This window comes from Rhagoletis zephyria, unplaced genomic scaffold, assembly GCF_001687245.7.
Source record: "Rhagoletis zephyria isolate East Lansing unplaced genomic scaffold, Rhagoletis_zephyria_1.1 Rzeph_scaffold_00180, whole genome shotgun sequence".
Classification (NCBI taxonomy): domain Eukaryota; kingdom Metazoa; phylum Arthropoda; class Insecta; order Diptera; family Tephritidae; genus Rhagoletis; species Rhagoletis zephyria.
The window spans coordinates 174,842-202,533 of record NW_016157264.1 but is presented as its reverse complement, the minus strand read 5'-3'; the positions used below and the strand labels follow the sequence as shown (position 1 = coordinate 202,533).

Genomic DNA, 27,692 nt, shown 5'->3' with positions numbered 1-27,692 from the left:
GGGTATGTGCGCATGTATATATATAAACTGTGAGTTGATATCAATATATTGTATGTGCTACCTAAATACATACTGTGTGTATGCTACAGAGTGGTTGCAGTGAACTGCACGGGTGTGAGGTTAAATGATTGCTGTGTATTTTTAAAATCGAAAACTGCTATATTATTGCCAGTCTTTAAAATTTGACAAGGCATAAATAATTACTAGACACTGAAGACTAGATAAAAATTACTACTGACTAGTAGCTAGTGACCATGACTCAATAATACAAGGTTCGATAAACTGACAGTTGTCTCTCTCGCACCGCTCCCTTAGCTGTGGCACCGTGCTGCTTCTGATACAGAGTAGCTTTGGTGTGAAATAGAAGTATGAGCGTTTATGCAATATGTTTATTTGTATATGCATATGAAGCATATTTAACTGGTGAAAACATAAACTGTTTTTAAATTGGATGTTTACATCAATCTCACAGTAGTCTTATTTTAATTATGAACCATTTGGCAGTTTTTATACAGCTAAATAGCACATAAATTACGTAATTCACATAGATACATCAATATTACGTTCAACATTTCGTTTAAAATGCCAGATTTCCTGCAAATACATTAGAATTTACAAAAGGAATTTCACTACTAATTGCCTACTTTGCGTACTTTTCTACTACCATTTTCGCACCAAGAGATTTCATTCCTCCCCTTTTCTCCGTCCTTCGTAAATGCAACCTTTTGTAAGGGAGTGTCAAACCGCAGCTGTCAATAATTATCTAACCTTGTAATATTGAATCATGGCTAGTGACTAAAGACTACTTTCTATTGGCTACCCATTAATAACTACTGACACTGGATCACAAATTTTAATTTGGTTTTTGTTCTCCAGACGCCAATATCCAAATTGTATGTATAAACGCCCGATGATTCCGAAAATCGTGTTGATTTTTTATTCTACGGACACGTTTTCGAGACATTTTCAATTTACCGTCTTACATCTCATCAACCAATTTAACAAACTGAAAATGGAATACGACAAATGAAAGCTAAAAAAAAAATTCCTTAAACCGTCTATACATCACTTCCCGATAAGACTGAATGATATTCCAGTTTTATTTTGTTGAAAATGTATCGTTTCTCATGCGCCATGTACACCTAAGCAGCACTCTTTTATGCTCATATTTCATACAAAAAATCTTTGCGCATTTTCATTTGACCACTCATTATTTCTTTATTTATCCATCGATTTTCTTCATAAGTAAGTTGATTTTTGAGAGTTGACGAAGGTGTTGACTGATTCTCGATGAATGCCCTGTCTATAAGAGACCACATTTGTACGGTCAGCCTGGTGCAGCGGATGGTGCATTCTCATTCACAAGACAGTCGACTCTACATTCTCGAGTTTTCCCCGCCAAAACATAAAATATTGTCAAGATCAGTAGGTGTGAATTTTTCACAATTTTTCTTGCTTTTAAGTATTTGTAATCCAAAATACTTCGAACTTATTTTGCCTTACCGATTTCTTAATTAAAGCTATACCTATTTCAAATAACTCGAGAAATGGCTTTCGAAGGAAGGCGAATAATCGAACACCCTAATAACTAACCTTTATTTGTTTTTATTATTTTTTATAAATTTTTTTACAAAAACCAATGTTTTTACAAATGTTTAGATGAATAAGTATTTAAAAGTGCAGGTTATGTTACTTGCGAAAAAAAATCGATAAAACAAAATTTTTGTCTAACTAAGTTTTAAAATTAAAAAAAAAAAATGTTCATGCTTTTTGCATCACTCTTTAAAATTCTACTACCTTCTTCTCCTCTTTCTTTCTACGCCTGCAAATGTCACAATTGCCAAACTACAGTTCAAAATCAGCAGTTTGTATTTTCATATCATTTCAAATTTTATTTTTTATTATGAAATAAATTTTTGAGATCTTCAATCGAACAAATGCATTCGAATAAACCGCTATTTAGCAAATTCAATTTCGGCAGCTGCTTTGATACGCCCTTTACGAGAGCACGCTATAATGAATCAACAGCAGCGGCAACAGCAACAACGACAACAGAAACAGCAACGACCACCACCACCACCTCAACACAGTCAACGAAGCCACAACCACGTAACTGTGTGCATGCCCGACTGGGCACTTTCTGCGAACCCGTCAAGTTGAATGTCTATGACATACTCAAAATCAATGAGTACTCCGCTTATATTGGACTTGGCGCCTTTCATTCCGGCGTCGAACTCTATGGCACTGAATTCGCCTATGGCGGCCATCAATTTCCATTTACGGGTATCTTTGAAATGTTGCCACGTGACCATGCGGATTTGGGTACGAATTTTCAATTTCGCCAGACCGTCAATCTCGGATGCACCCAATTCACATGTCAGCAGGTGTATGAGATAGTCGAAGAGTTGGGTCAGAAGTTTACTGGCAGTTCATATCATTTGATCAATAATAATTGCAATCATTTCTGTGACTATTTGGCGCGATTTCTTTGTGGCAAAGCAATACCCGGCTGGGTGAATCGATTGGCAACCATTAGCGGTTATGTGCCATTCTTACAACGCATCCTACCGCGTGACTGGTTGACGCCGAGAACAACGCTACGTGAAAGTGTGACTGTTATGGAGAATAGCAATTCCACTTCGTATGCCAATGTGATTAATAGAGAGAAATAAAATGAGTGTGTGCAGAAGAAAGAGAAAGTTTAAAAAAGGGGGACTACTTGTTGAGCGATGATTTTCTTAAATGAAATGTGCAAAGATTTTGTGCTAAGTTGGGTTACCTTAATGTTAAGCATTTGGGGCGGCATAACGCCAAAAACCAGGTGGGTCTCCAAACCAAGTTTGACAAGGCATGACAGAAATTCGTTCCAAAATACATAAATCAAGTTAAAATGAAGCTTGAAAAGACTTTTAGCCCGTTTATGTCCTTTCTATGAATTTATGCTTAGAAGTATTTGTTAAGGCTAGCATCTTATCGACTTTAGTATGCTATACTATACCTTATAAGTGGGTCAAGCGTCCACTACTTTTAATTTGATAAATTTCACCACATTTCTGTACATGTCAGTAAAATGTTTTCAGTATTTTACGCGGAAATTTTGCCAACTGTCTTTTAACTAATCACAGGCTTTCGAAGGACAAAACTCTCGCAAAATAATTGTCAATTCTGGCAACTATTTTCAAAGCTATTTTATGCTTTTCGAAAGACTAATTGAAATACCCGCCAACGATGAGGTCTTAAGGCCGTGTCGTACGATTGGACATTTGCCCAATATTTGGTACAAATCGTATCCCAATAGTCTGAATGCACGAATATTTTTCTTTTTCCCAATCATGAAAAAAAGTTCTAATTTTTCAATAGAAGTTCGCTGCGATTGCTACAATTCGTGTGACTAAAAAAAAATGTCCCAATTTTTTATATTTTATTTTATTTTGTTTTGTACAATTAGCCCAATATAAAAATTTACAAATCAGTACAAATGTACCAATCGTGTGACATTGCCTTTAGCTTTATTCTGTTTGCCACTTAGCAAAATGTTTTGTAAAAATTAAATTAAACTTTAAAAATATATTTTTTCTATTTAAAACAATAAAAACTAAAAATTTAAAGTAAATTAAACTAAAAAAGAAAAAAATTATATTATAAATAATAACAATTTTTTACATTAATGATATCAAAAAAATATGTTTCTCGCCAAAAAAATAACAGGATAAAATTTAATAAACAGATGAAAACGAAAATATTTCCTAAAAATGTGAGGAAATTAAAGAAATTAAGATAAAATTAAATTTAAAAAAAAAGAATAAAATATTTTCCTATAAATTATAAGATTTAGAAAAAATATTTTCCTTTTCAAAACAACAAAATCTAAATGTTAAAGACAATTAAATAAAAAAAGAAACGAACTTAATTGAAATAAAACAAAATTACTTCCTAAAATGAAATGAGTTTAAATAAAAAAACTACAATTAAAAAAGGCAAAAAATTTTACAAAACAAAAATCTGAGTCTTAAAAATATTATGAAACTGAAAAGAAAACCATTTTAAAATAATAAGATCGAAATATTTAAAGAAGATCAAATTAAGAAAAAAATTTAAGAAATTAATAAAATAAGTTTCTATAAATTAAGTGATATTAAGAACATATAATTCTTAAAAAAAATGGATTTAAAAATTAAATAAAAAGTGAAAAAATTTGCAAATAAAAAAATGTTATAAAAAAAATAATAAAAGTTCCAAAAAATTAAATGTATTTGACTAAAAATAGTTTTCTTTATACAACAATAAAATCTGAAAATTAAGATCAGTTAAAATTAAAAAAGGGAAAAAATGAAATCAGTTTCTGCAAATTAAATTGGACAAAATATTATTTTTCACTTTAAAACAGTGAAATTTAAAAATTAAAAAATTAACTACGAAAGAAAATAATGAGATTAAAAAAGGACAAATTCATAAAATAAGTTTATAATAATTAGATAAAATTAATAGAATATAATTTATCTTTTTAAAAAATTAAATATAAAAATTAAAAAAATTTAAGTAAAATTATTTAAAAAAGTCCGCTATCAGAGGATTTGAACCTCGGAATTCCCAAATGGAACGCCAGTGCTTTATCACTCGGTGAGCAAAATGCTATATGTACATACTCTTCATTTTTAACATGCTCAAGTGCTTTCTGTCAAAAGAACTTTTCGCCATGAAAGTTGGCAAGGGACCTTTTTCTGTAAGACTTTCATGCCATAACTACTAAGCCAAACATTTCTAAAATAAATCTGCAGCGCATTCTTCGGGTCATTCTCGGTTTACAGAGCCTCAGCAATTTCCGTGTTTTTCGATCATCCTAAAGTAAATGTAATACTGGCCTTAGTCATAGTCTACCTCTTATTAGTAGCTGTTCCATCCAGCTCGGCTTGTTAGGACAGGAATCTTGGAAGGTCTTATATGCTTGGCCTTTAATCCTGAAATTTTGTCTCGCACTCTTTCCTAGCGCACTATTTAGTATGCTACCATATAAACCGTTTCCAGACCGCTACTCGCCTTTCATACCTCTTAAACGCCTCCATTTACATTTCTTCTTTTTCGCATTATTTTACACATTATCTATCATTGCGCTCCTATGTACATACATATATCCATACAAACTCATACATATACTAGATACTACTTCTGCATATCGACACATGTTTTCATCAGTTCATTGCTGTGCGCAAATCGTAATATGAGCACCTACACACATCCGCTATCGATTTTAGCTTTTACTTGAATTTCCTTTTTCCTGCGTAAATACTTCCTGGAATTCAGGCCGGTATCTACTTACTTACAAACTTACTATGGTTGGGGCCAAAAGCAATTTGAAACAAAAAAAAGTATGTATGTAATTTAGTTTGCTTGTTTGCGCTTCTATGTATAGATTCATAAGAGGCTTGTAAACTTTGTGACTTCTTACTTAGTTGGTGGCAAATTATAAAGGGTGTCTCAATCACACTGAAAAAGGAAAAATAAATAAATAAATAAATAAAGATTGAACGTGGTCGATAGTAAATCGAGAAAAATATTACATAGTTTCTAGAAGAAGAGAAATCACCGAGGAAATTATCGTTGGTATTTGATTTTTTTGTAAAGTAAAATTCTTATTAATTTTATTTATAAGGCAGTGTCATACGATTGAGATTTTGCCCAAAATTTGGTGCAAATTGTATCCCAATAGTGTGAATTCACGAATATTTTTCTTTATCCCAATTACGAAAAACAATTTTTTGAAATTTTTCAGTAGCACTTCGCGCTATTGTAAAAATCGTGTGACTACAAAAAAGTCGTCATCCCAATTTTTTTAATTTTGTACCAATAGCCCAATATAAAAAATGTACAAATCTGTACAAATATACCAATCGTGTAACATTGCCTATGCAAATATTTTTGTATTAGAATTAGTTAAAAATTATAGCCACACTTTGTTGATTTCGGATCTAATGGGACACCTTGTGTCCAACTGCAGATAATGAAATCACGAAGTGAAATGGAATATAAATAGATACTCAGCAAATTTTGCCATCAGTGACATGCCCTGCCTTATACATACCCCTCCCTTTGCTTTCTTTTCTTTAAGTAACCAGCTGTGTTTTGAAGTTTTCCATCAAAAAAATATGCATGTAACAGATTTGTACATGTAATGCATGTGCATTAGACTGCATCACCAAAAAAAATTGTGGTTTTTCGGCCGGGATTACAAAGCCTTTTATATTTTAACACGTCCACCAAAATATTTCGGAAAAATATTAAGAATTACGAGAGCTGGACCGATTTGAAAATATCTCCAAAAATGGATTTTTTATGAATAAAAATAGTTTCTTATTACGATTCCGTTCAACATTTTGTAAAAATATTTTTATGCAAATTTTTTAAGCTTAAAATGTTTTGTCATTTGAGGGGAATTTTTTCGAAAAAAATGTTTAGGAAACTATTTTTATTCATAAAAAAAAACCCCATTTTTGAAGGTTTTTCAAATCGGTGCAGCTCACGTAAATCTTAATATTTTTCCGTAATATTTTGGTGAACGTCTTAAAATATAATAGATTTTATTATTCCAATGGAAACACAATACCGATTTTTTTTTTTTTTTGGTATGGGTAGTCATGCAGTCTAATGTGCTACAAAAATTCATTAACGAAATTAAAATAATGAGATTTTGAGAGATATTTTTTTATATTTTTCTGAAATATTTTAGAGGAAGTCTTAAAATATGTACAATAAATTTTATAATTACGGTGAAAAAAACTCTACTCTTTTTGGTGAGGCACCCTAACATACATATGTATTTGTTTACCAAGTTCAGGCATTAACACTTCGGACGACTTCCTGGTTTCCTTTGCCTATTATCAGTTACATACATACGTGTGTCATTAGAAGATATATTTACATGCCATTAGTGGGGCATTCGAAAGTGATGATGGGAAATGTGACACGAAGCAGAAGGTTTACTGAAGACAGCATAATGAGAAAAGTATTTTGAGAAAGTAATTTAGCACATTTAGCTTACAACTTTTGGCACAAAAAAACATGCAAATGTACATAATTGACAACAGATCGAACTACATACTTACATAGATACATATGTAGATATCTCCGAACTAGCGCAGATGAAGACAAGATTGTTTCTGGATGTATCTCAACTCGTTGTTGTAAACTATCTTTTATAACATGGAGGAACGTCTTACGTAGTAACAATCATTCTCAATTGCCGAATATTAAGACATATGCTGAACTAGCTAAAGAGAAAAAGACAATAAATAAGAAAGTGAAATAGACAATAAGTAATTCTTGTATAAGCCTCGATTTTCGCAGCCGTCATATAGATTTCTTAGTCTGTTGTAATTACATATCGCTCAATTTTTCAATAGCATCTTAATCCAAAAAATACAGATATTGAGCTTAGGTTGTGGAAAAATTTCCTAGATGCATCGATTACATTTTTACTACGAAAGTATATGTAAAATCAAAACTTAAAAAATTGAAGAGAGCGGTATGTATTTAAGTATATTTTTATAAAATAAATTTCACACGTATTTTTTGCAACCCATTCCAGAGAAGCCTCCGTTGAGGCAAGGCGCGAGGGTTGCACTACCCTTTCCGGGCGCAAATAGTAAATGTTGTACGATGTACATTAGGGTGAGCAAAAATAACTAACCTCTCGTATATATGGCCTTAAAAGGATCTATTTACTCTGAAGAAAATCTCCAATTTGGAAAAATGTTTACACATTTCTTATCAATGCAAAGCCTTAAAACTGCAAAGTCCTGCTTTTTCGACTTTCATAGCCCGCAAGTAAACTAATTTTTGAGTATAGACAAGCAGCTTTAGAGAATTTAATGCCCTACAATAGTATGCCTAGTACAAATTTTTATCCCAAATGGTTCAATAGTTATAACATTTTTAATAAAAAAAAATTGTACATGTTATTTAAATACATGGAAAATTTCAAATGTCTATCGACACCTTTTAAAATTTTTTCAGTAAATAGGTCCTTTTAAGGCCACAAATTCGGTAGATTCGTTATTTTGGCTCAACATAATGTACATATTTTCAAATTTTAATCAGAAAAGCATCAACCTAAAAGATCGTCAAAATCAGTTCATAAAAAGGAAAGCGCAAATGTTAAAAACTCTAATTTAATGTAATTCGGTAGTAGTATTACGCTGGTCCTTAATATATTAGCAACTAAATTTTGCGAGGGGCATCCCCTTATTTTATTCTACGTAAAATGTAAAGACAGCCACGAAATTTGCAAAATTTTAAATAAATGTTTAGAGGTCCGTTCCAGAGTTTGGAAAAAAAAATATTGTTTTATTGTTTGAAATCTGATAAATTCAACATATTATTGAAACTTATGTATACATATAAATTCATAAACTCGCTGAGTTATAGCGGGTCAAATTCAAAACTTTGTCGAATTTTGTGTTTTTAAATTTCAAAATTTTCGTAGATTTCTTTATTCCGTACGTACATAGAACAAAATAAAGGGGTGTGCCATGAAGTTAACATATCAAGTGAACCACCCTTGCATCTTGTCTCCGAAATTCTCTAATTTGGAAGAGTCTCTCACTTAAACGCACGCCTAATTAAACACTTTTTTTGCACTTAAATAATAAATGTTACGTATTTTGAGAGAATTTAGCAAATACATTTTCTTCTAGAATAGAGGGACGCTCTTTCTGTTAATAATTACAAAGCAGATGCATTTACAATAGCTACATACTAAATTATGTTCATGGTATATATTGGAATCGAAAGCTTCAATTTCACCAGCAACTTTAGCAAACAAAGTTTATGTCGGACATTTGCCATCGAAAAGTATTTTCATCTAAAGGCAAAGCCTGCACTTTTGACAAAATTTTCCATCCGAATAACAGATTTGCGCGCATTTCCTTGTGTTCCCTTGTCTCTATGGTTAACGTTGTTGCTGTTGGAAACTTAACTGACCATCTTTTCAAATCATAAGTTGGATTTTTGACACCAGATTATATCTTTGCCCCACGAAGCTTTTACCCTTTATATGGAAGTGATGCATAACCCTAATATAATTAGCGAAAATTCTCTACTTTATTCATGTTTGTAAAAGAGTAACAAAAATGCTGCCCCACAAAGAAATAATTTGCTTCTAACTAGCTTCTTTGCGCTTTGTGGGGCAACGAGTAAAAAGCTCATCAAGGTTATTTATCTTTTCACTCTTTTGCAACATCATTTCCATTGCATTGAATAATTTACAACACGGTCCATTTTGTTGTGGTCCCTAGTGATGGTCGGTCATTCGTTACAAGCCAGCCTATTTCGGTGCATGACCCATAAAACGTTAAACCTACAACAATTTGCGTTACCAACGAACTACATTTTTAATGAATGACAGCAACCCAACACCGTCGCGGCGCTGCAGAAGTCAAAGCAAACTTTCATTCCATAACAAACAGCCTACATTTCAAGGTTTATACCACTGCTGCCTGCTCAACTTTGGCTTAGCTTTTTGCTCGAATTAATATTTCTTGCATTTGTATGTATGTACATATGTATGCTTGTATAGAGAGATTTGTTAGTAGCCGATTGCTGTTTATTTTTCTTTTGCCATGCAAATTAATACTCCACACTCGAACTGTTATTCTTGGGTAAATATAGCGTAAAATTAATCCTGCCAATTAATTAGCAGAGAGTGAATAACAGAGAGACAGACAGTGCAACAAGCTTTGGCTAAAAGCGTTTCACGTCTGTCCGACTGACTAGCTTACTGCCTTGGGGTGCTTTCGGTTATTGCGCGCCAAGTCAAAATTGGATAGTCAGTTGAACGAAGAAAATAATTTTTTGCCCATAAGCTAATTAGAGTGGCTTGCACAAACGTTGCCAATTTACACGCAAACACTAAGAGTAAAGCAAATATGTATATGTATGTGTGTGTGTAGTAGAGTGAATGCAGGAACAAGGACGAAAGTAGTTATCTACCGACATTTTTTGCCATTCATCAACTATGCTGTTTTACGTACGTATGTACGTATGTATGTACGAAGATATTGCTGACAGGCACTTTCTCAACGTCAGTCCATCAACGCTGCTAACTGCGCCAGCTCGTGATGGCTAGAAAGTTAGAAAGTAGAAGAAGGGGATGGCAAAGAAGAAGGATGGCGTTTTTTGAGAAATTTAAGAAAATTCACTTTTGAAAACGGTTAAATTGAAATATTGCTGTGTGGCCAAATTTATCGATGGCTAAGATGCTGACTTTTGCAAATGCAGTGTGAACTTTGACAGCGAGTTTGAAGTGTTGTGGTGTTAATGTGTCGATGTGTTCTTGCTAAAGACATAATAACTACCGTTACTTGGTGAAAGGTGTGTAGCAGGTGTAAACACTTATCGAATTAATGCGATTAAGTTGACAAGCAACTAACTAAGGTACTTTCGAAAGTGTTCTAATTACTTGCTGACATTTTGACGCAAAACCAATTTCTTTGCAATGTGAAAACTTTAGTTAGGGAGAACACGTGAAACCTTGAAGGGGCATGTACTAAATTGTCTTCTTAGCATACATATGTACATTATCATGGCTCATCAAAAAAAAAAAAAAAAAAAAAAAAAAAAAAAAAAAAAAAAAAAAAAAAAAAAAANTTATTACTTGAAAATACCTCCTCAAATCACATTATTTTTATTCCGTTGATAAAATGTTTAAATGTTTTTATGGAGACTAGTGATGTGCTTGTGTACTACTTATACTGATAATTTTTAAATCGGAACCGAGTATCGACTCAGCACATCACTAATGGAGATCATCTAATCTTACACTCTTCAATCGTCTGAAGTGATTTATTAGAAAAAATATTTTTGAAAACCAATTTTTTTTATAAAAACCCGATTTTGGAAGCTCACCTAAATCTTAATGATTTTCTGAAATATTTTGTCTTTTTTTGTATGGAGAGTGATGCACCTTAATATACATACATGAAATATCGATATTTGTTGATTCGTCAAACGATATATTTATCGATCATTTTATCCAAGGCCTTAGTCAGAAATCTTATTTTCATTATTATCATTATTTCTATGAACACATTTGAAGAAATCGTTGACGATAGTTGTTATCGATATTTGTACATAGCAATTTGGCAATACTTAATACCCAAATAAATTTTATTTTCAACAAAATTATAGTAATTTAGTAATAGGGAGAGAGAGAGAGCTCACCAGGTTGCTTAGTTGCAAAAAACTATTTTAAACCTATATTTCTTCTAAATTAACGTTCTGTCTATGTCATCACTTGGAAATAGAGCTATCGAGCGCAAAGATCTGAGTTTCTCTATAGTTTTTTCTTAGAGGATATGATATTTCTTTTTTGAAATCCTTCTGCAGCAAAATTTAGTAGAGCTCGTCTACTCTACTATGGCTGCTCAGAGCCAGTTCAACTTAAACTTTTGCATAGATATGCACATCATTTGCATGTACGAGTATTCAGGCATGCATTCTACAAGACAACCTAACTACATTTACATACTTATTTCCAGCTCATTTATTTACCCCTCACGTAAAATTTGCTTCTCAAAAAAAATATAAATAAATAAAAAATCAGTTTGCAAACATTTAACCCCTACGGGCATTTCCAACACTTTCAAAACGCTTGTCGCGTCGCGCCAGCAACAATAAACAACACCAATTTTGAAACTAAGAACAACAGTTATTTATCATAATTCCAGGAGCCACATTGTAGCACAGCGCACGGAAAACTTTATTGTTAGGCGTTTCGGCGAGCGAAGGCGCAGCAGCTAACAACAACAACAACAATCAAGTGCCACCCTAATTACGTATGTATGTGTGCTTGTATGCATGCATTTGCGCAATGGCCGGAAAGTGGTGCCCGAGAAGGCATAAAAACACAGCAAGAATTCATTTTTTGACTATTTAATGAAGCGATGTGTGAATCTATGGTACTTAGATGTTTAAAACAGTTCCTGCACAGTTTTAGCACCGAATGTCGCTTACATTGCATTTGAGGAAAAGCTCTGTGAGCATTTTAAGGGCTTCGAAGTGGCTCATGTGCCTCTGCCGTTTCCTTTTACTCCTCAAAAATCCTTCAGGTAGTAAGGGTAAGTAACGCCCAAGTTTGATAATTGATTCACTGCCTTGAAGCATGCTGTGGCAGCTAAGGCCTTTAACATTTTCTTTCTTCATGCCTATCGTGCAATCTCTTTCCTTGCCTATAATATTCCCATGACTCCGTTCGACCCGAGCACCCAAATGACCCGGTCCCTGTATGCGATGAGTACTAAAATCTGAAGGCAATACCACACCATCTTTGAGGTGACCTCGTGTGCTTTCAGGCCTAGTAAAGTCATCCTGATATCAGAAGAAGTGCATTGGCGTGTAGCCCAGCCTGAAAGAGAGAGACCAGTATCCTAAATGTTATTATATTTTCGGTGTTTAGGTATTTCATTGTTCCAGTTGGCTCTATTAAAAAAAAAATACCTTTATAACCCTGATAGTAGTTATCTTACGCAGTTGACTGTGGGTCAATGAGCTGTTCCTCCGCCCATTCCTGGCAAATGCATGTCCGACGAGTTGGCAGGTAAATGAGTGCAAATGTTCGTGGTCAAATCTGCTCAAGACGTGGGCATACTCCAACCTCCTGCAAACACATATCAAATGCTGAACTCATTGAGCGTGTGGAAGCCATCCATTCAGAATGCCAGCCGAATTTGTTCAAAGTTTGGTGTAAACGGAAATGGACCCACAGCCTACACTCTAAGGGCACACATGGAAAGAAGCTGGGATACCGCATATAGAGGACGAATGTCTAGAAGTGCCTCGAAACCATGTTGGCTGTTATTGCCATCGCATGAGTGATGCCACGCAGGCTCGTCATCCTAATTCGCTGAGCTCGGCTTTACTACTGTCTTCATTCCACTAGGCAGGCGCAACAAGGGCTTGGAAATGGTTTCGTACAAATAATTTCGCCCCTTACAGATGCATTTGAATAATTTTGTGTATGCGCACATCATTTTTTTTCAAATTTTTCAGATGAAGTTTGCTATGCCAACCTTTTTGACCTTAACGTGTTTAGTCCGTTTCGACTGCACCATTTGGCAAAAAAAATAATAATTTTCTGTAAGAATTTTATCTTCAGTATATCTGTCTACAATTTCATCTATGATTTTGATGCGAAGTGATGTAAGATGAGTGGGGCCGACATGACTTTAGTTTGTCTGCTATTTCTCACCGCCTGCATTTACTATGCAAATAAAATTATTTGCTAATACTTGACAAAAATCATCAGCAAAAATATAGTTTCAACAAGCAAAACAAAAACACTTAAATTCGATATTTTCACACATGAAGGAGCAACGTATGTAGATGAGTTGAAAATATTGAAAAAACCCGCAGTGAGTGGCTCACGCACGGATGGCGAAGGCAGTCTCTAACGCATAGCCCGTTTTCTAGTACCAAAAAAAAAAAATCCAGTAATGGAAGAACAAATGAAAATTTTAAAAATGCTTAAATATTCGCATCAAAATTCATGAGTATCGCTCTGCAGCAGGCATACATATGTGTATATGTATGTTTTTTGGGAAAAATGCGCGCGTTACTCATACGCCTAGTCGTCGATTCGCTCAGGCGGAAATGAATATTATTACTTCAGCATCAAGTCTCAGTGGAACTGGCGTGTGACAAGCAGCAGTAGTTTGGTAAAAAGCAAGCGGCCGTGATGCCTTTGCAAGTATGTTGTATGTATACCTACATACAAACATACGTATGGCGGTGCATGGTCCTAGATATGTACATACATTCGTAGGCATCACTTCAGTTTCACAAACCGCAACTGTGAGTAAGCAGACACGGACGATACATCTCGTTGGGATGCCTATAAAACAAATTCAATCGTGTACACACATAGAAAATTTTTAAAAACAACAAGGCCTTCTATATACAAATATCTAACGTTTCACACATACCTTCTTAGCTGCGCCTTTATAGCAGCGAGTGATAGCCTAACAAGAATGCCAGCACATTCACAATTCTAAGGATATCTTCGAGTTTTCGCAAGCATATGGTTCAATGTTATTTTACTGTATCTGGCATATGTTTATATGTATGTTTTTAAATTTGTGGATGAAATCTTAATGATTTTGTTTGCTTTATGTTGTACGAGTAGGCGCGTCATGGCAATTCTGTGGCAACCAAGTGAAGCGCAAATAGAAATCGAAGCAGCAGCCGCAAGCTTTGTGACGCCTAGAAAATCTTCAATGCTAGCTGCTCTAAAGCTACGACAAATGAGTTTTTTATGAAGTGTCAAAATATACTTGCCGGGCTACTGCTGGAAAATATAATGGTATCAAGATCAAAGCGTTACCTATGCCTTTGTCTAGTTTTTAACAAGAAGAGAAAATCGTGAAGCGAATTTAATATTTCTTAGTTCTCTACGGAAAGGAAACTAAAAAGGAATTCACCATTTGAACAAAAGCAAACCAGGCAATTACAAAAGTAAGGGAGGAATATTTAATTGCGAAAACTCTCAAAATAATAACAGAAAATTTGAAGCACATGTTTGAGAAGAAACTTTTTTCGCGAGGTCTTGTTTAGGCTCTGTACGTTGTGAGCGATCTGGTTAGGCATTTAACAACAACAGTGATAATTCGGCGCATGGCGAAGGCAACAGTTATTCAAATACAAGGCAAAGAAAAAGTTCAGTCACAGAGCTAGTCGCGCATGCCGACGCAAGAGTAGAGCTTTGGTATAGTCGAGCAACTGTAGGTGCATACCCAAAAGCGCTAATATAGCAAATCTCTCATCACACCTGACCTTTCAAAGGTTTTTGATTCGGTGGCGCTGCATAGCGGGAAATTTTCTACTAATTTTGATCATAAATCGCTGGAAGAGTAAATCTTTTACCGAATTGAGTACTTGGAATGGATTTAAAAAAAAACACAGTCTAAGGCTGCGTTTCACCTGATTCAATTAAGTGGAAATTATTTTAATTTTTCAACTTTTGGTTTCACCAATCAATTTTAATTTGTTCTTAATTTTGATTTAAGTGACCTATGCTCTTCATTCAAATACAAATTTAATCAGAATACACAAAAATGCAATATTATCGAGCTTACCGAAACTGTAAAAAAAAAAATTTAATTGAGCATTAAAAAAAATTCTATAAATCGCTGCCCAAGCGCGAATAAAAAAAATATTGCTATTTCTTCAAAAATCGTAAAATTTTTTTTAATTTTTTTTGGTGACAGATCTTTAATATTGTACAAATAATTTTGATGTCGCCGCATACGATTCTGATGATAGAATCGCAAAATTCAAAGTGTCCGATTAGAAATATATTTTTTTTTTAATTAAGGCTCAGACAATATTTTCTGAAATCCATCCCAGGTATAAAAACAAAAATTATAGTGATTGGTTATAAGTTGACTGCTTCAAATTTTTTGAGCAGAATCTGGCAAAAATTTTCCACTGGGCGCCGGTTTGGACGTCTCCAACTTAAAATACCCTTTGAGCAAATGCGCACACATGCACAATGTAAGAACCAAGTGCAGAAACACGAAGGAAAGAAGCAGAATCGGCAATGATTTCTCTTTTCGGAAGTCGTCGCAACTGAATAGCTCTAATTCAGTCATAAGGCCATTCTTCTGTGGACCCATTATGCTGTGGGTTTTGTAGTAGGATAAGCTCACAAACAAACCATTTCTAAGCTACATGAAAATGAGATAGGTACGAGTATTCTGTAAAAATTAGAAACATTTATTGGCAAAGGAATTCACTAAAGGCCGTGTCACACGGTTGGCACATTTGTACATCTTTTTTCCATTGGGCTATTGGGACAAAATACAGTCACTGATATTTTTTTACAAATTTTCTGTAGTGATTGGGTTAAAAAAATATTGGCGCCTTCACATATTTGGGATATGATATGCCCCAAATTTTGGGCAAATGTCTAATCGTGTAAAGGTTTTAACTTTCCTGCAAACTGCAAGATAAGTATATTAAAGTAATACTACATTCATTGAAAATTGTCAAGGTAAAATCAATTGAGAATGCAAATAATGTTTATTTTTAAATTTTTTAAACCGTAATAATTATACTTGTATACTTTGGCTATTTAGTGACGCACAGCAAATTTTTAGAATCGACAAAGTTTCAATGGGCATTTAAAAGTTGATAAATTAAATTAAATATGGACTATGATGAATAACAATTCGAAGCAAACCACCAGCATTGTGTTCAATGGAATATGTGTACATACATAATAGGGTGGTGTTTAAAACAGTGACCGCCAAACACTTTCCTGGGAAACGAACTATATTCGGCCTTTCACATGTACACAATCGGCTTCTTACACGTACACAATCCGAACGTCAACAGAAAGAGTAGCAGAGCAACAAATTTTATTCTCATTTTTTATTTCATAACTAATACATTCTCATTTTAAGACTTCTCTTTTTGGCGGACACTGGTTTAAAATATCAGCATCTAAATTTTGTATAAACATAACCAAGGCGAATTTATATAAGGTGGTGTTACTAGCTCAGCTGATTCTGTGTATGTGTTTCGCCGCACGGCTTCTGATATCAAATTGAAGCATTTTGTTTGAATTTCTACACACACTCTTACAGATTTTGACAGTTTATGCCACCAAAGCAAAAACAAAATACATGTAAATTTTTGTTTTTGTACTCCTGCTATCACCTTATATTAATTCGCCTTGCATATAACCAAGAAAATTTAAAAATTTTAGCAAGTTTTTGGGGTCGTTAGCAGTGTTTGAAAAAATTTGAGTTTTTTTTTATCTCAAAAATTCGAAAAAAATGCGGCTTCAATTCTGATAAATTTGGCACATATATGCATACATATGTATATCGTCCCTCTTATGCCAGAAGCATGAATATGTAAATTTACCAATTTTGAGTTAAGGGGTATGTAAATTCAAAAACTCTGAGTTATAGCTGGTGAAAGTCAAAATTCTGTCGAATTTTTGCGATTAAAAAAAAAAATTTTGTTTTTCAAAATTTTTTAAATTTTGAAATTTTCGTGGTTGTTTTTATTTTAAACGTAGAACAATTTAAAGGGATACCCCATGCAAAATATATATGTTGATATTTTTACGCACCACCCTAATATGTATGTATTTATGTATAGCAGTAAATTAGTAAGAAAGCTTAACGACAATGAAATGACGGAAATAATATCCAAGCCAGTGAGAGCGTGTAAATGATGCTGAGTGTTGGAGGTGGATTGAAGAGGTTCTTGCAACTTGTCAGTGGAATGAGTTCAGTGAATGTCGGAAATTAGTATTGTATCAATTTACTTAAATGGTTGGATGGAGAAGAGCAAAAAAATGAAACAGAATAGCGACAGCGGAACATTTCTGCTGCTAGGCCACGATAATAACTCGTTCGCAGCTAAATGACTTTGAAATTTGCGAGTGCGTAAATATCTAAGATGGATGTTGTGCCTCTGCTTGCATGCATTGGCTAAGAAATATGCTGCTGGTTTCAAATTTCAAGCCTTCATTACTCAGCTGTTTTACTGCTTTATTTTTAGTGTACTTTTGCTTTAATTACTAGCATTTTTTTTTTAATATTTGCTTCTTTTTGTTTTTGCAGCTGATATCAAACTTCTTGCACGCAAACTTTCACACTTGGATCCGTTGACGCTGAAAGTGCCGCTCAAAGATGTTGTCTGCTATTTATCATTGCTGGAAGCTGGACGACCGGAAGATAAGCTCGAATGTAAGTACATAGTTGAGAATCTTTAGTTATGAGCGCACAGAAATGAAATAAAGCGCACAAATAACTACACAAAAGTTTAAATTAATACAGAAACTCAGCAAAGTGGAAACAACTATAAATGGGTGAAGAAGAGTAAGAAATGTATAGCTTCTAGTTAATGTACATATGTAGTTAATAGAAAACAAAATTTAAGTTAGGTATCCAATTCGGTGTAAGCCGATCATACTCCCACCCGGACACATATCTCCTCTATTTTCAATTCCCTCTGTGAGTATGGGCAAATTCTCACTCCTCTAAGGGGAGGTTATTCCAGAGTGGCAATGTATTAACACTTACTGTTCCTAATAAAATATGAGAAACGACTGACGTACTTTATAGAACTGGGCTTTAAGAGTTTAGACGGTTACAGCGCCAATCATGAAGGAGGAAACTAAGATAAAAGGCGAGAAAGTCATATGGTTGCACCCTCTTTACCTCTGCCAACCCGCTGAAAAATTGCGATACTCCACCCTGCATCAAGACTGTAGATAGCAGACATTAGAAAAATCAAGAACTTTGTGTTGACATAGCCAACGGCTTTGACAATCGGCCAGTTCTATGAAAGATCAATTGTTCGCTGTCGAGCAGTTAGGCGCCGCTTTGTTAGCCTCCAACTCTGCCTGGGGACACCCGAGTTTCTTACTGAAATCTTAGTCCACCTTGGTAGGGTATAATAGATTCCTCTTCATAAGTTTTTAAGAATTGAGCTTGTCTCTTGTAGCCGCTTCTGACTTTCAAATATTGGTTTGGTTTAGCTCATTTTTTGTCTTCTTTCTCTGGCTGCAGCAGATATGTGATTCTAGGATTGTTGTCCTTGCTAGCCTGGGGCGGCAAAGTATGGTCTATAGTGAAGTACCGAAGTTTGGTTCTAGTAACTTGATCATAGTCGGTCTCCAGCTTGAACCGCCTCTTACATGGGCACGCCCACTTAGCAACCAAGAGTTAGGAGAATCTAATATCTGACTGCCCCGATTTCTGAGGGTATGTAGAAAACTTTTAGTCTAACCCCAAAGGAAAGGCGAATCTATTATTGGTGTCTCAAACTTACAGAGTACACATAAACGTACGCGGTCAGGAATAAGACTCGTTTTGAGGTGAAACTTTTTTGAGGTCGGTTGGGAGTAAATGCAAACATCGATGTAACGAAAGAGCAACACAATTGTTCGGCTCTAACTTTAGGCTGCAATGCGAAGAACCGACGGAAGAAGGAAGCGAATGGCGGGGGTGGTTGGGCACATTTGGATTAAGAATGAGATTAATATTAAGACCAAAAATATAGATGAGATTAACATTTAGATTGAGATTAAAACTGAGGTTGTGGCTTAGATTGAAATTGGGATTGCGATTGAGATTGAGATTGAGATAAATATTAAGATTGAGTTTAAGATCAAGACTAAATACTAAGACTAAGACTAAGATTTATATTAAAATCTCAATCTTACATTAAGATTGAGGCTAAGATTTCGATTGAGATACAGATTTCGATTAGGATAAAGAATAAGGTTAAGATTAAAATAAAGATTAAAATTCGGATTTGAATTAAGAATAAGATTAAGGTTAACATTAAGATTAAGGGTTAAGGATTAAGTTTGAGATTTAGATTAAACCTAATATTAAGTTTAAGACTAATATCAAAATTAAGATCTAGGTTGAGATTAAAATTAAGAATTAAGGGTTAAGATTTAAGAATTAAGATTACGATTAATAGCAAGATTAAGGATTAAGATTTAGATTAAGTTTAGGGCAATAAGATTGAATTAAGATTAAGGTTATGATTAATATTAAGGTTGAGATTAAGGTAAGGGATTAAGAGTAAAGAAATAAGGATTACGATTAAAATTAAGAATAAAGATTAAAGGTTAAGGGTTAAGGATTAAGCTCAAGATTAGGATTAAGTTTAAGATTAAGATAAAGTTTAGGTTTAAGGTTAAGATTAAAATTGAGATCAAAGTTGAGATTGGTGTTGAGTTTAAGATTCATATTCGGATTAAGATTGGGATTCCCCTAATGCCTCGCTAATTTATGAAATTCCAACAGTTGTTCGTACAAAGTGCAGCCGGATCCCTTGGAGTTGGTGCCTAGAGCTTGTTCAACGGAGACCTTGATTTCATTGTCCTCTCTCATGAATGCTAAGTTGAAGATTTCGCCAGAGCATAATCTTCTTGCTTCCGTCATGTACAACCTAGCGATCATCACATTTCTAAACTTTTGACTATGTCAATCTCGTTAAAAAGCCTATAAATTTCGCCATTCCATATCTATAGTTTAGGGGTGGAGTTGTGCTTTCGAAAACCTACAAAGGCTTCTAATTTTAGTTCAACATTGTCCATAATTATGTGCCACATAAGGTGAAAGATATAATGCGAAATTCCCAGATCGTGATTTTTCTCACCTCAGGACCCTCAAAGTCCTTTTTTCTAGTAATAATAATTTTAATACTTTCCCTTTCGCATTTTTCTTGTATAAAATGAGTGTATAACTTTTACAAGTAAGGGTAACTTTCTACAGGAAGAGAGACTTCAACTTCGCTACACACCAAGCTTATAGCTGCAACTCCTGCGTTTATTAACTGAAACTAAAATAAAAGCGAGTTCTAAAGTTCATAGACAAATAAGCAGCAAGTCCAACAATTTCTTGCACACTATGAACTAAACACAAACAAAAAAAGTATACATCTAACAACAACAACTAAACTAAGCAGAAACGATAAATTACACTGAGTCAAGCTCATAAACTTGCCACTAAATGCCTGCAAGCAAGCTAAATAAGCTAAGTGGCATGTGGGAGGTATTTACGTACATATGTATTAAATGCAAATAGTGACTTATTTCAAGGAGTAAGCTGACATTTTTGAAGCATAAATTTTGTTTAAAATACTGCTAGTAGTTTAATGTAGCCAACTACTTACATTCGTTCATTTGGTTTTACTTTCGCAAAAAGAAATAAAAGTAGCAACCAAGGCGTCAGCGCCAGATTGCGTTGTTTTATATTCTTAAATAATATCGCTGTGCAGTAAATCTCATTCAGATTTAAGCGAGCGCAATCTTCCACTTTGCTTGCTACTAAAATGTTGATAATAACGGCTTTTGAATGGCTTCGTTAGCTCCAACTACAGTAGAAGTGCAGCATTATTTAAATTATATGATTTTTCTTCTACGCTACCACGTTGCTCATTCTGCCTCTCTTTTTCATCTATGTACGTAGTCATGTTTCGATTGTACGATACCGATGGCAATGGCGTCCTGGATACCGCCGAAATGGATGCGATTGTTAATCAAATGATGGCTGTTGCCGAATATCTTGGCTGGGATGTTAGCGAATTGCGACCGGTAAGTAAAAGTTGATTTAACTGTAAATACGCATATATGTACAATGAAACAAAATACAAGAGTATGCTGCTTACCAAAAAAAAAACGCAGAAATCCCCTCATAAAGGATGCCATAGTGCTGCTCTGCTTCTCGCCAGAGTAGGTGCGTGTAAAGTGTACTACGGTGACAACGTCTACTTCATTTTCTTTGTTGCTTGGCAGCTGCGTGTATTTGTCTTTACACGCTTTTCTTTTTCCTCTTTGTTTTTTTTTTTTTGTTTATGCGCATTGTAGGCAGCGTTGCCGTTTTGATACAATTGTATCATTTTTGATACTTTTCTTTTAAAATTTTGTTATTTGATACTTTGATACTATTTTATTCACAAATGCCAAATTTTGTATTTTTTTTGTTTATGCGAATTGTAGCCAGCGTTGCTGTTTTGATAAAATTGTATCATTGTTTGATACTTTTCTTTTAAAATTTTGTTATTTGAAACTTTGATACTATTTTATTCACAAATGCCAAATTTTGATACTTATAAAAATATTTTTGAATTCGCTTAAGAAATATTGGATTTACCTCACAACCACGACGAATTTATACGAGGTGCTGTTACTGGCGAATTTAGATTTTCGCCGCGGTCCTTCTGAATGTCAAAATTACGTGTTTGTTGTAATATGAATTCGCCTTGTCTACAACAAACACATCGTTTTGACATTCATAAGGACCGCGGCGAAAGTCTAAATTCGCCAGTAACACCACACAACTGAAACGTTTTTTAATCGACCTCCAAAAAAGGAGAAGGTTATCAGTTGGTTGGAATATTTTTTTTTATGTATGTTTGTATGTTAGCGCATAACTTTGGACCACGTCAACCGATTTCGATAATTCTTTTTGCATCGGAAAGGTCTCAGAGGTGATCCCATACTAATCTGCTTTAGAACCAATCATTGACTGTACTCTATTGACGGTACTCCTAAGTTTTTATATGAGAAATGAAGTCGGTTTTGTTTTTGGCCTAAAAATTACTTTAATAAAATTCCTCCAAATATGGGTATAATTTCATTAATTTTTAATTTTTCAAATAAAAATTCTAAAACTCTTGTTGTATTTACTTTTAATAAGTTTTGATACTTTTTTCGCTTGGCAATTGATACATATTTTTTTTTTTGCAAGCTCGCGGCAACCCTGATCGTAGCTGGTTGCTATGTATTAAGCTGTTCATTGTCATCATCATCAAGTCATTGTATTCATTACGCTCATTTTGTCACTTCACCCTCACGTTAACGCTTTTGACTCTGCAGCCGTGGGCATAAAGCGAAATCGTAAAATTTTCCACTGTAAATTTAATTTTGTAAGCATTTACAATTTCCTTGGTAATTTCGTAGCGTTTAAGTGAAACACAGCAAGCAAGCAGCGGAAGGCAATAAATGTAATTAAATTCTTGAATATCGTATTAATTTTAATGATGTCGATGAAGTGAGCAAATCGTGCTTTTATTGAGCTCTTTGTTACTCCACGAACGTACTCTCCTAATGGTTTGTTAAGACACGGGGCAGCTCATTTGTTGTTACTAAAAATAGTAAGTGCTATTGTATACAATTGTACGCATTTACTTGAGTTGAATTTAATTTTAGTAGGTACAGCTTTTGCAGTTGACATTGCTAAGATGCTGAAGCTTTTGGAAATAGCTCCACCTCCCGCTCAGCAAACCACATTCGAGGGTAGAATTTGATATTTTTAAGTGGCATTTCATATTCAACAACAGTTTTAGATGCTCTTAAGTGTTTATCTTTATTATTTTAAGTGTAGCTTAAGCGATTAAGCGAAGTGCTAAAGGTTTAAGGCAATCATGAAATTCCTCTCGAGGAAAAGAACATGTTGGGTGCTCGAGAGAGTTTGAAACATCTTCCGTTTTAAAAGGTAATTTTGCGTTCAACATTGACTTTTAAGTTGCGCTGTTGGTATTCGGTACTATGCAAAAATAATAAAAAGTAATAATAATAGCCATGGGCGTAGCCAGGTAGGGGCAGAGGGGTGCTCGAGCCTCCCCCCCCCCCTAACTTTCAAATTTTCCTTATATATATATACAAAATAGTACCCTGAAAGGCCAGCTTAATAGGGTCGAGCCCCCCCCCCCCAAAGTTACACTATTTTTTAAAATTCGACAAATTTCAACAAATGTTTATCAAAATTTCAAAATCTTTATTTATAATAATGGTTTTCATTGTGAAGTATAATCTATATTTTTGTAAAAAAAAATTTATTTTAAACTAATAAAGAAAATATAATTTGTCAATTGCTCTAGAACATACATCTGTACAATAAATTCGCGACGTAAAGTACTTAACCCAAGTAATGAATGAAGAGTATGGTTATTTATATTCTGCCAGGAGAAAAATAAGTTTCACAAACACAATTCAATGCCTTGATGCCTCGATACAAAGCATGTCTTACATTTCTCTTCTAACTTTTTTTTTTTGATTTTGGAAAAAATTAAAAAGCCTTTGGGAGTCAAATCCGAAGTGTGGGGTGGGTGGTCAATTTTCGTTTGTAGGACATCATTCACGACCCGAGTTAAGTATATCGACAAATTTATCAAAAAAAAACTGTACTCATCATTTTGTTTAGATGCTGTTTTCACCTGTGTGATTTTAGCCGAATCCCAACTAGCCCCAATTAAAAACACTGAGTGAGGCTAAGCCCTCTGCCCCTACCACCACCAGCATTTCAGTCCATTCATTTGAGTATGATATGGCCAAGATAGCCAAGACGAAAGAAAGGGCGTCCGCAAACAAAACGGAAGGATCACGTGCAGAAGGACTTGGCTGCAACCGGGATGAATAATTGGCGAAGTTTTTTCGGTCTCAGCCCAATTCAACAAACGGTTGTAGTGTCAAATAAAGATACAAAGTGGAGCCTCTCTATTTCAATTACTACTAGGGCTAATCGTTCCATCTCATAATCTATCATAGCCCGTTATCGGATGTTTCGTCGTGAAGTTACTGTTTTGTATCTGTCTGGCTTACCCAGTGCCTCGGATGCCTTGGATGCCGTTGATGTAATGCCTAAACTTCCCGAGAGCATCAATCAGCTGCTTCAGAGATTTCGTTGCGAAAACTGAACCCAATGATTTTTCCAAATTCCAAAAAGTGTACTGAGGATAATATAATGCCGTAACGTTTCTTTATGTAAACTGTTTTATAAAAAAATTGTTTGTGTTCAATCTTTAATTGTATAGCGATGACCAAATTAATTTAACCTAGCACCACTGAATCGATGAATTCCCCCAATATTCACTTCATCCAAGTCCTCCCAACCAGTGTAGTATGCATTCTTGCAGAATTTTTAAAATTTACTCTCGAGTTCAATTAGTTTTCTGCTTCTCCTCGAAAATTACGCCACTCCTCCTCGATATTTGTTTAATTTGCTTTGTGATGAACCTTTGTGTAGCCGCGAGCGATTTCACCACAAAAAGTTGTTCATTATCATAAAATCGAGGTTAATGGCCAGCGCACACACACACACACACACACACACACACACACACACACTCACGTCAACATAAAAGCGTTGGCATGCATAGCGAATGCTCAAAAGAGTAAAAATAGTTTGTAGGAAATCAAATAAAGTAAATTAATAAACATGTAACTAGCGAAATAATCAGACAACGCAACGCTGCGAAAATGTGGCCGAGTGCACTTCTGAGTTTATGTGTTTGTGTGTTGCTATGTGATTGTGCGTGCATGTCAAATTTTATGCTTGTGTAAGCACTGAAGCGGCGGCAGGCAAAAGTAGTAATAATTGGAAAAGTTTTATTGAGTTTGACCGCAGGTTGTGGCTTGCGGGTAGGTAAAAAGGCTCATTTTGGTTTGTTTGTTTGCGTGCATGTTTCATTGCGGAAAAGGAATTTGCCGCCGGGGGGCGTGAAATAGAGGCCACAAGGTGCTGAAAGCAAAATTCAATGTTGCTTTGATTTAGCAGCTTAAATTTTATGCATAAGCATATGATTTTTATTTGAATTCGACTATTGAATATCGTCGCAGAGTGTCAAGTGGCTGTTGAAATTACTGAGAAGCAGCACATTTGGCACAGCTGTGTCAAATTACAAACATATTCCGAAAAAGAAAACATTTTACGATGTAACAAAAGTCCAAAGTCCTCTTGTCATATGTATGTATGTAATTATATAGGGTTGTGGGTGGGCAACACAATTTATGCATTTAATTTCAGTTAAGGATCATTAATCCTTTTTCCGACTTATTAATGTTGAATGTGCAAAGCAGCCTTTTGTACAAGGATTATAAAAAATATTGCTTACAAGGTTACAATAATGCAATAAAAGTGAGTAAATAAATTTTATTATTTTGATAAAAAAATTATGAGAACCTATGAAAAATGTTGCCCAGTAAGACTGAAGGAGCTTTGACTAGGTTTATATTCGTGGATGTAATCATCGATAACTTCACAATTATCGACATTAGATCCTAACGGTAGGTTAAATAACAATTGCTATGTTATGTTTCGCATAGAAAAATGGAAACCCCGGTTTTTAAGATTTCTCTTTTCTGGTCATTATGATCGATCAATTTAAAACCTAAAATTTATAGGTAAAAATTTTAAGTTTATCAATAACGCTTGAATAATTTTCTAGTGGTTTTTACATTTTCGAAAAAAAATAAACGTTTTCTTACTTACTTTCAGTTTACATCCGATAATACTTTTCAATTTTATTCCGAAAGTTCCGAAATATGCCAAGCTCATACAAAACCTCGCAAATAATTCGAAACGTACCGAATAAATGTTAAAAATCCCTAGAAGTTACGAAAGAAATACCGCAAGATATTACATATTTCCGAAAACTCACAAATATTACGAATAAAACATGAAAGAGCCTGATTGAATAAAATAAAAAAAAAAAAATAAAAAATAGAATCCCGCAGATTTACGAAGAATCTCTTAAATTTTTGATTAGTTCAGAAGAAAGAGATAAAAAACAAAAATTCGCGAAATATTTCGCATGATTCCACAAATTTTGATTTGTTCCGAAGAGACTACAGAAAAGTTCGGTAAAATTCGGAAAAGTTCTAAGAAGGATACGAAAAAAATTCCGAGAAAATTTTCGACAAGTCAAGAAAACTTTGAATACCCGAAAAACCCGCGAATTACTTCTTTTTTATAAATGAAAAATATAGGAAATTTTTTCGACTTAAAAATTTAAAAAAAAATACTCTGTATCAATCGAAATGATTCTGAAAAGGTTTTATTTCCTAACTACATCATTTCCAAAATGAAATGTCTAATTAAAGAGCTTGACCTGTAAATATGCAAAGAAATTTTATTTGAGACCCCTCTTCACTCAGAATGTTGACTGGCATACGGAATAATTTTTTTCTGTTTTTTTTTTAAAGGGGTTGCCACCTGTTTTAAAGCTTACTTGAATTTTGGCGTTTTTAAACAGATTCACTATTAAATATACTAAAAAAACGCAGATATTCAGTCAATTTCTCATACATGAATTTTCAAAACCAATTCAAATCCATACCGTTTGTCTGCTTGCCACACACAATTCCGCAGCAATTCCTACTCTAAAAAAAGTCGTGACTTCCATCTTCTTTTCGAACTTCTGCTAGTTGCTCAACTCGTACGTTTTCTAGATCAAAAGCATTCAAAAAAATTTTTTTATGCATAACAACCAGAAATATGCGAACTTTTATTCTGATGTGGAATTCCCTGCCTTAAAATTCATTTTTGTTTTTCTATTCTGTTACTTTAAAAGTATGCTTTACAAATTTTATTTTATTGCATGAAAGTGCTTTTTATTTTCCACAAGAATTCCATACTTTGTTTTACATATTTCGCGCGAATGGAATGCAGAGAAGAATGGTTAGCAAAATATGTGTTCATCTTGCAAAACTTTCAACCGACATCAAAGCATTTGTTTTATGCCACTTTGCTATTGCTTTTTTTTTTGTTTTATTCTTCAATTTATTTTTATTTTTTGCTATTGAAGTATGTAAAAGGGGAAAAAATCGGTTTATTTCACCGCATTGTAGCTAAAAATTACATTTCCAGCTGTTTAACTACCCACACAACAGACTCTTTGCCCTTTACATAACTCCTTGACTGCCGCTTTCTTATTTACATACTTATGTATGTACATACATACATCGACCACATACTGATCTCCATCAGTTGTCTTCAGTTGTGCATTTGCTGGTCGGGTTTTTCTTTGTTGCCGCCTCAGCATGCGCTTCAGCTTAAACATTATTTGGAATTTAATTTCAATGGAAATTTTTGAAATGAATTCGCTGGCATAGCGCGTTAACCCTGCAAGGCAAACGCTACCCTGCAGAAAAAAAAACAATATTAGTTGATAAAAAATTATCAACTTGTAGTTAGCTTTTTTTGCGGGATTTCTATAAAATATATAACTTGTAGTTAGCTACATAAGGCTAACTTGAAACTAGTTGGCAAGTAATCAAAGATGTTTCTATTTAAATATCCTCATACAAATTTTACTTTGAGTACAATTTTTTTCTGCACTACACAAATACTTTTTCGAATTGAGGACAAATAAAAAAGATCGACATT

At 34.2% G+C, this 27,692-nt stretch overlaps 2 protein-coding genes across 2 annotated transcripts in view; both read left to right on the top strand.

Moving 5' to 3' along the window:
- Dgk (diacyl glycerol kinase 1) overlaps positions 1-27,692 on the top strand; it is a 178,269-nt gene that overhangs the window by 103,950 nt on the left and 46,627 nt on the right. Inside the window, exons 8-9 of the mRNA XM_017608996.1 lie at positions 17,625-17,750; positions 20,994-21,118. Of these exons, the coding sequence (XP_017464485.1) occupies positions 17,625-17,750; positions 20,994-21,118 (251 nt within the window). The remainder of the gene's footprint in view (positions 1-17,624; positions 17,751-20,993; positions 21,119-27,692) is intronic.
- Positions 1,938-2,672, top strand: LOC108357915 (desumoylating isopeptidase 2-like). The gene has a single exon (XM_017608998.1). It carries the CDS (start codon positions 1,938-1,940, stop codon positions 2,670-2,672), a length of 735 nt encoding a protein of 244 aa, XP_017464487.1.

Coding starts and splice junctions, on each gene's coding strand:
- LOC108357915 (XM_017608998.1), top strand. CDS start 1,938: ATGCATTCGAATAAACCGCTATTTAGCAAATTCAATTTCGGCAGCTGC.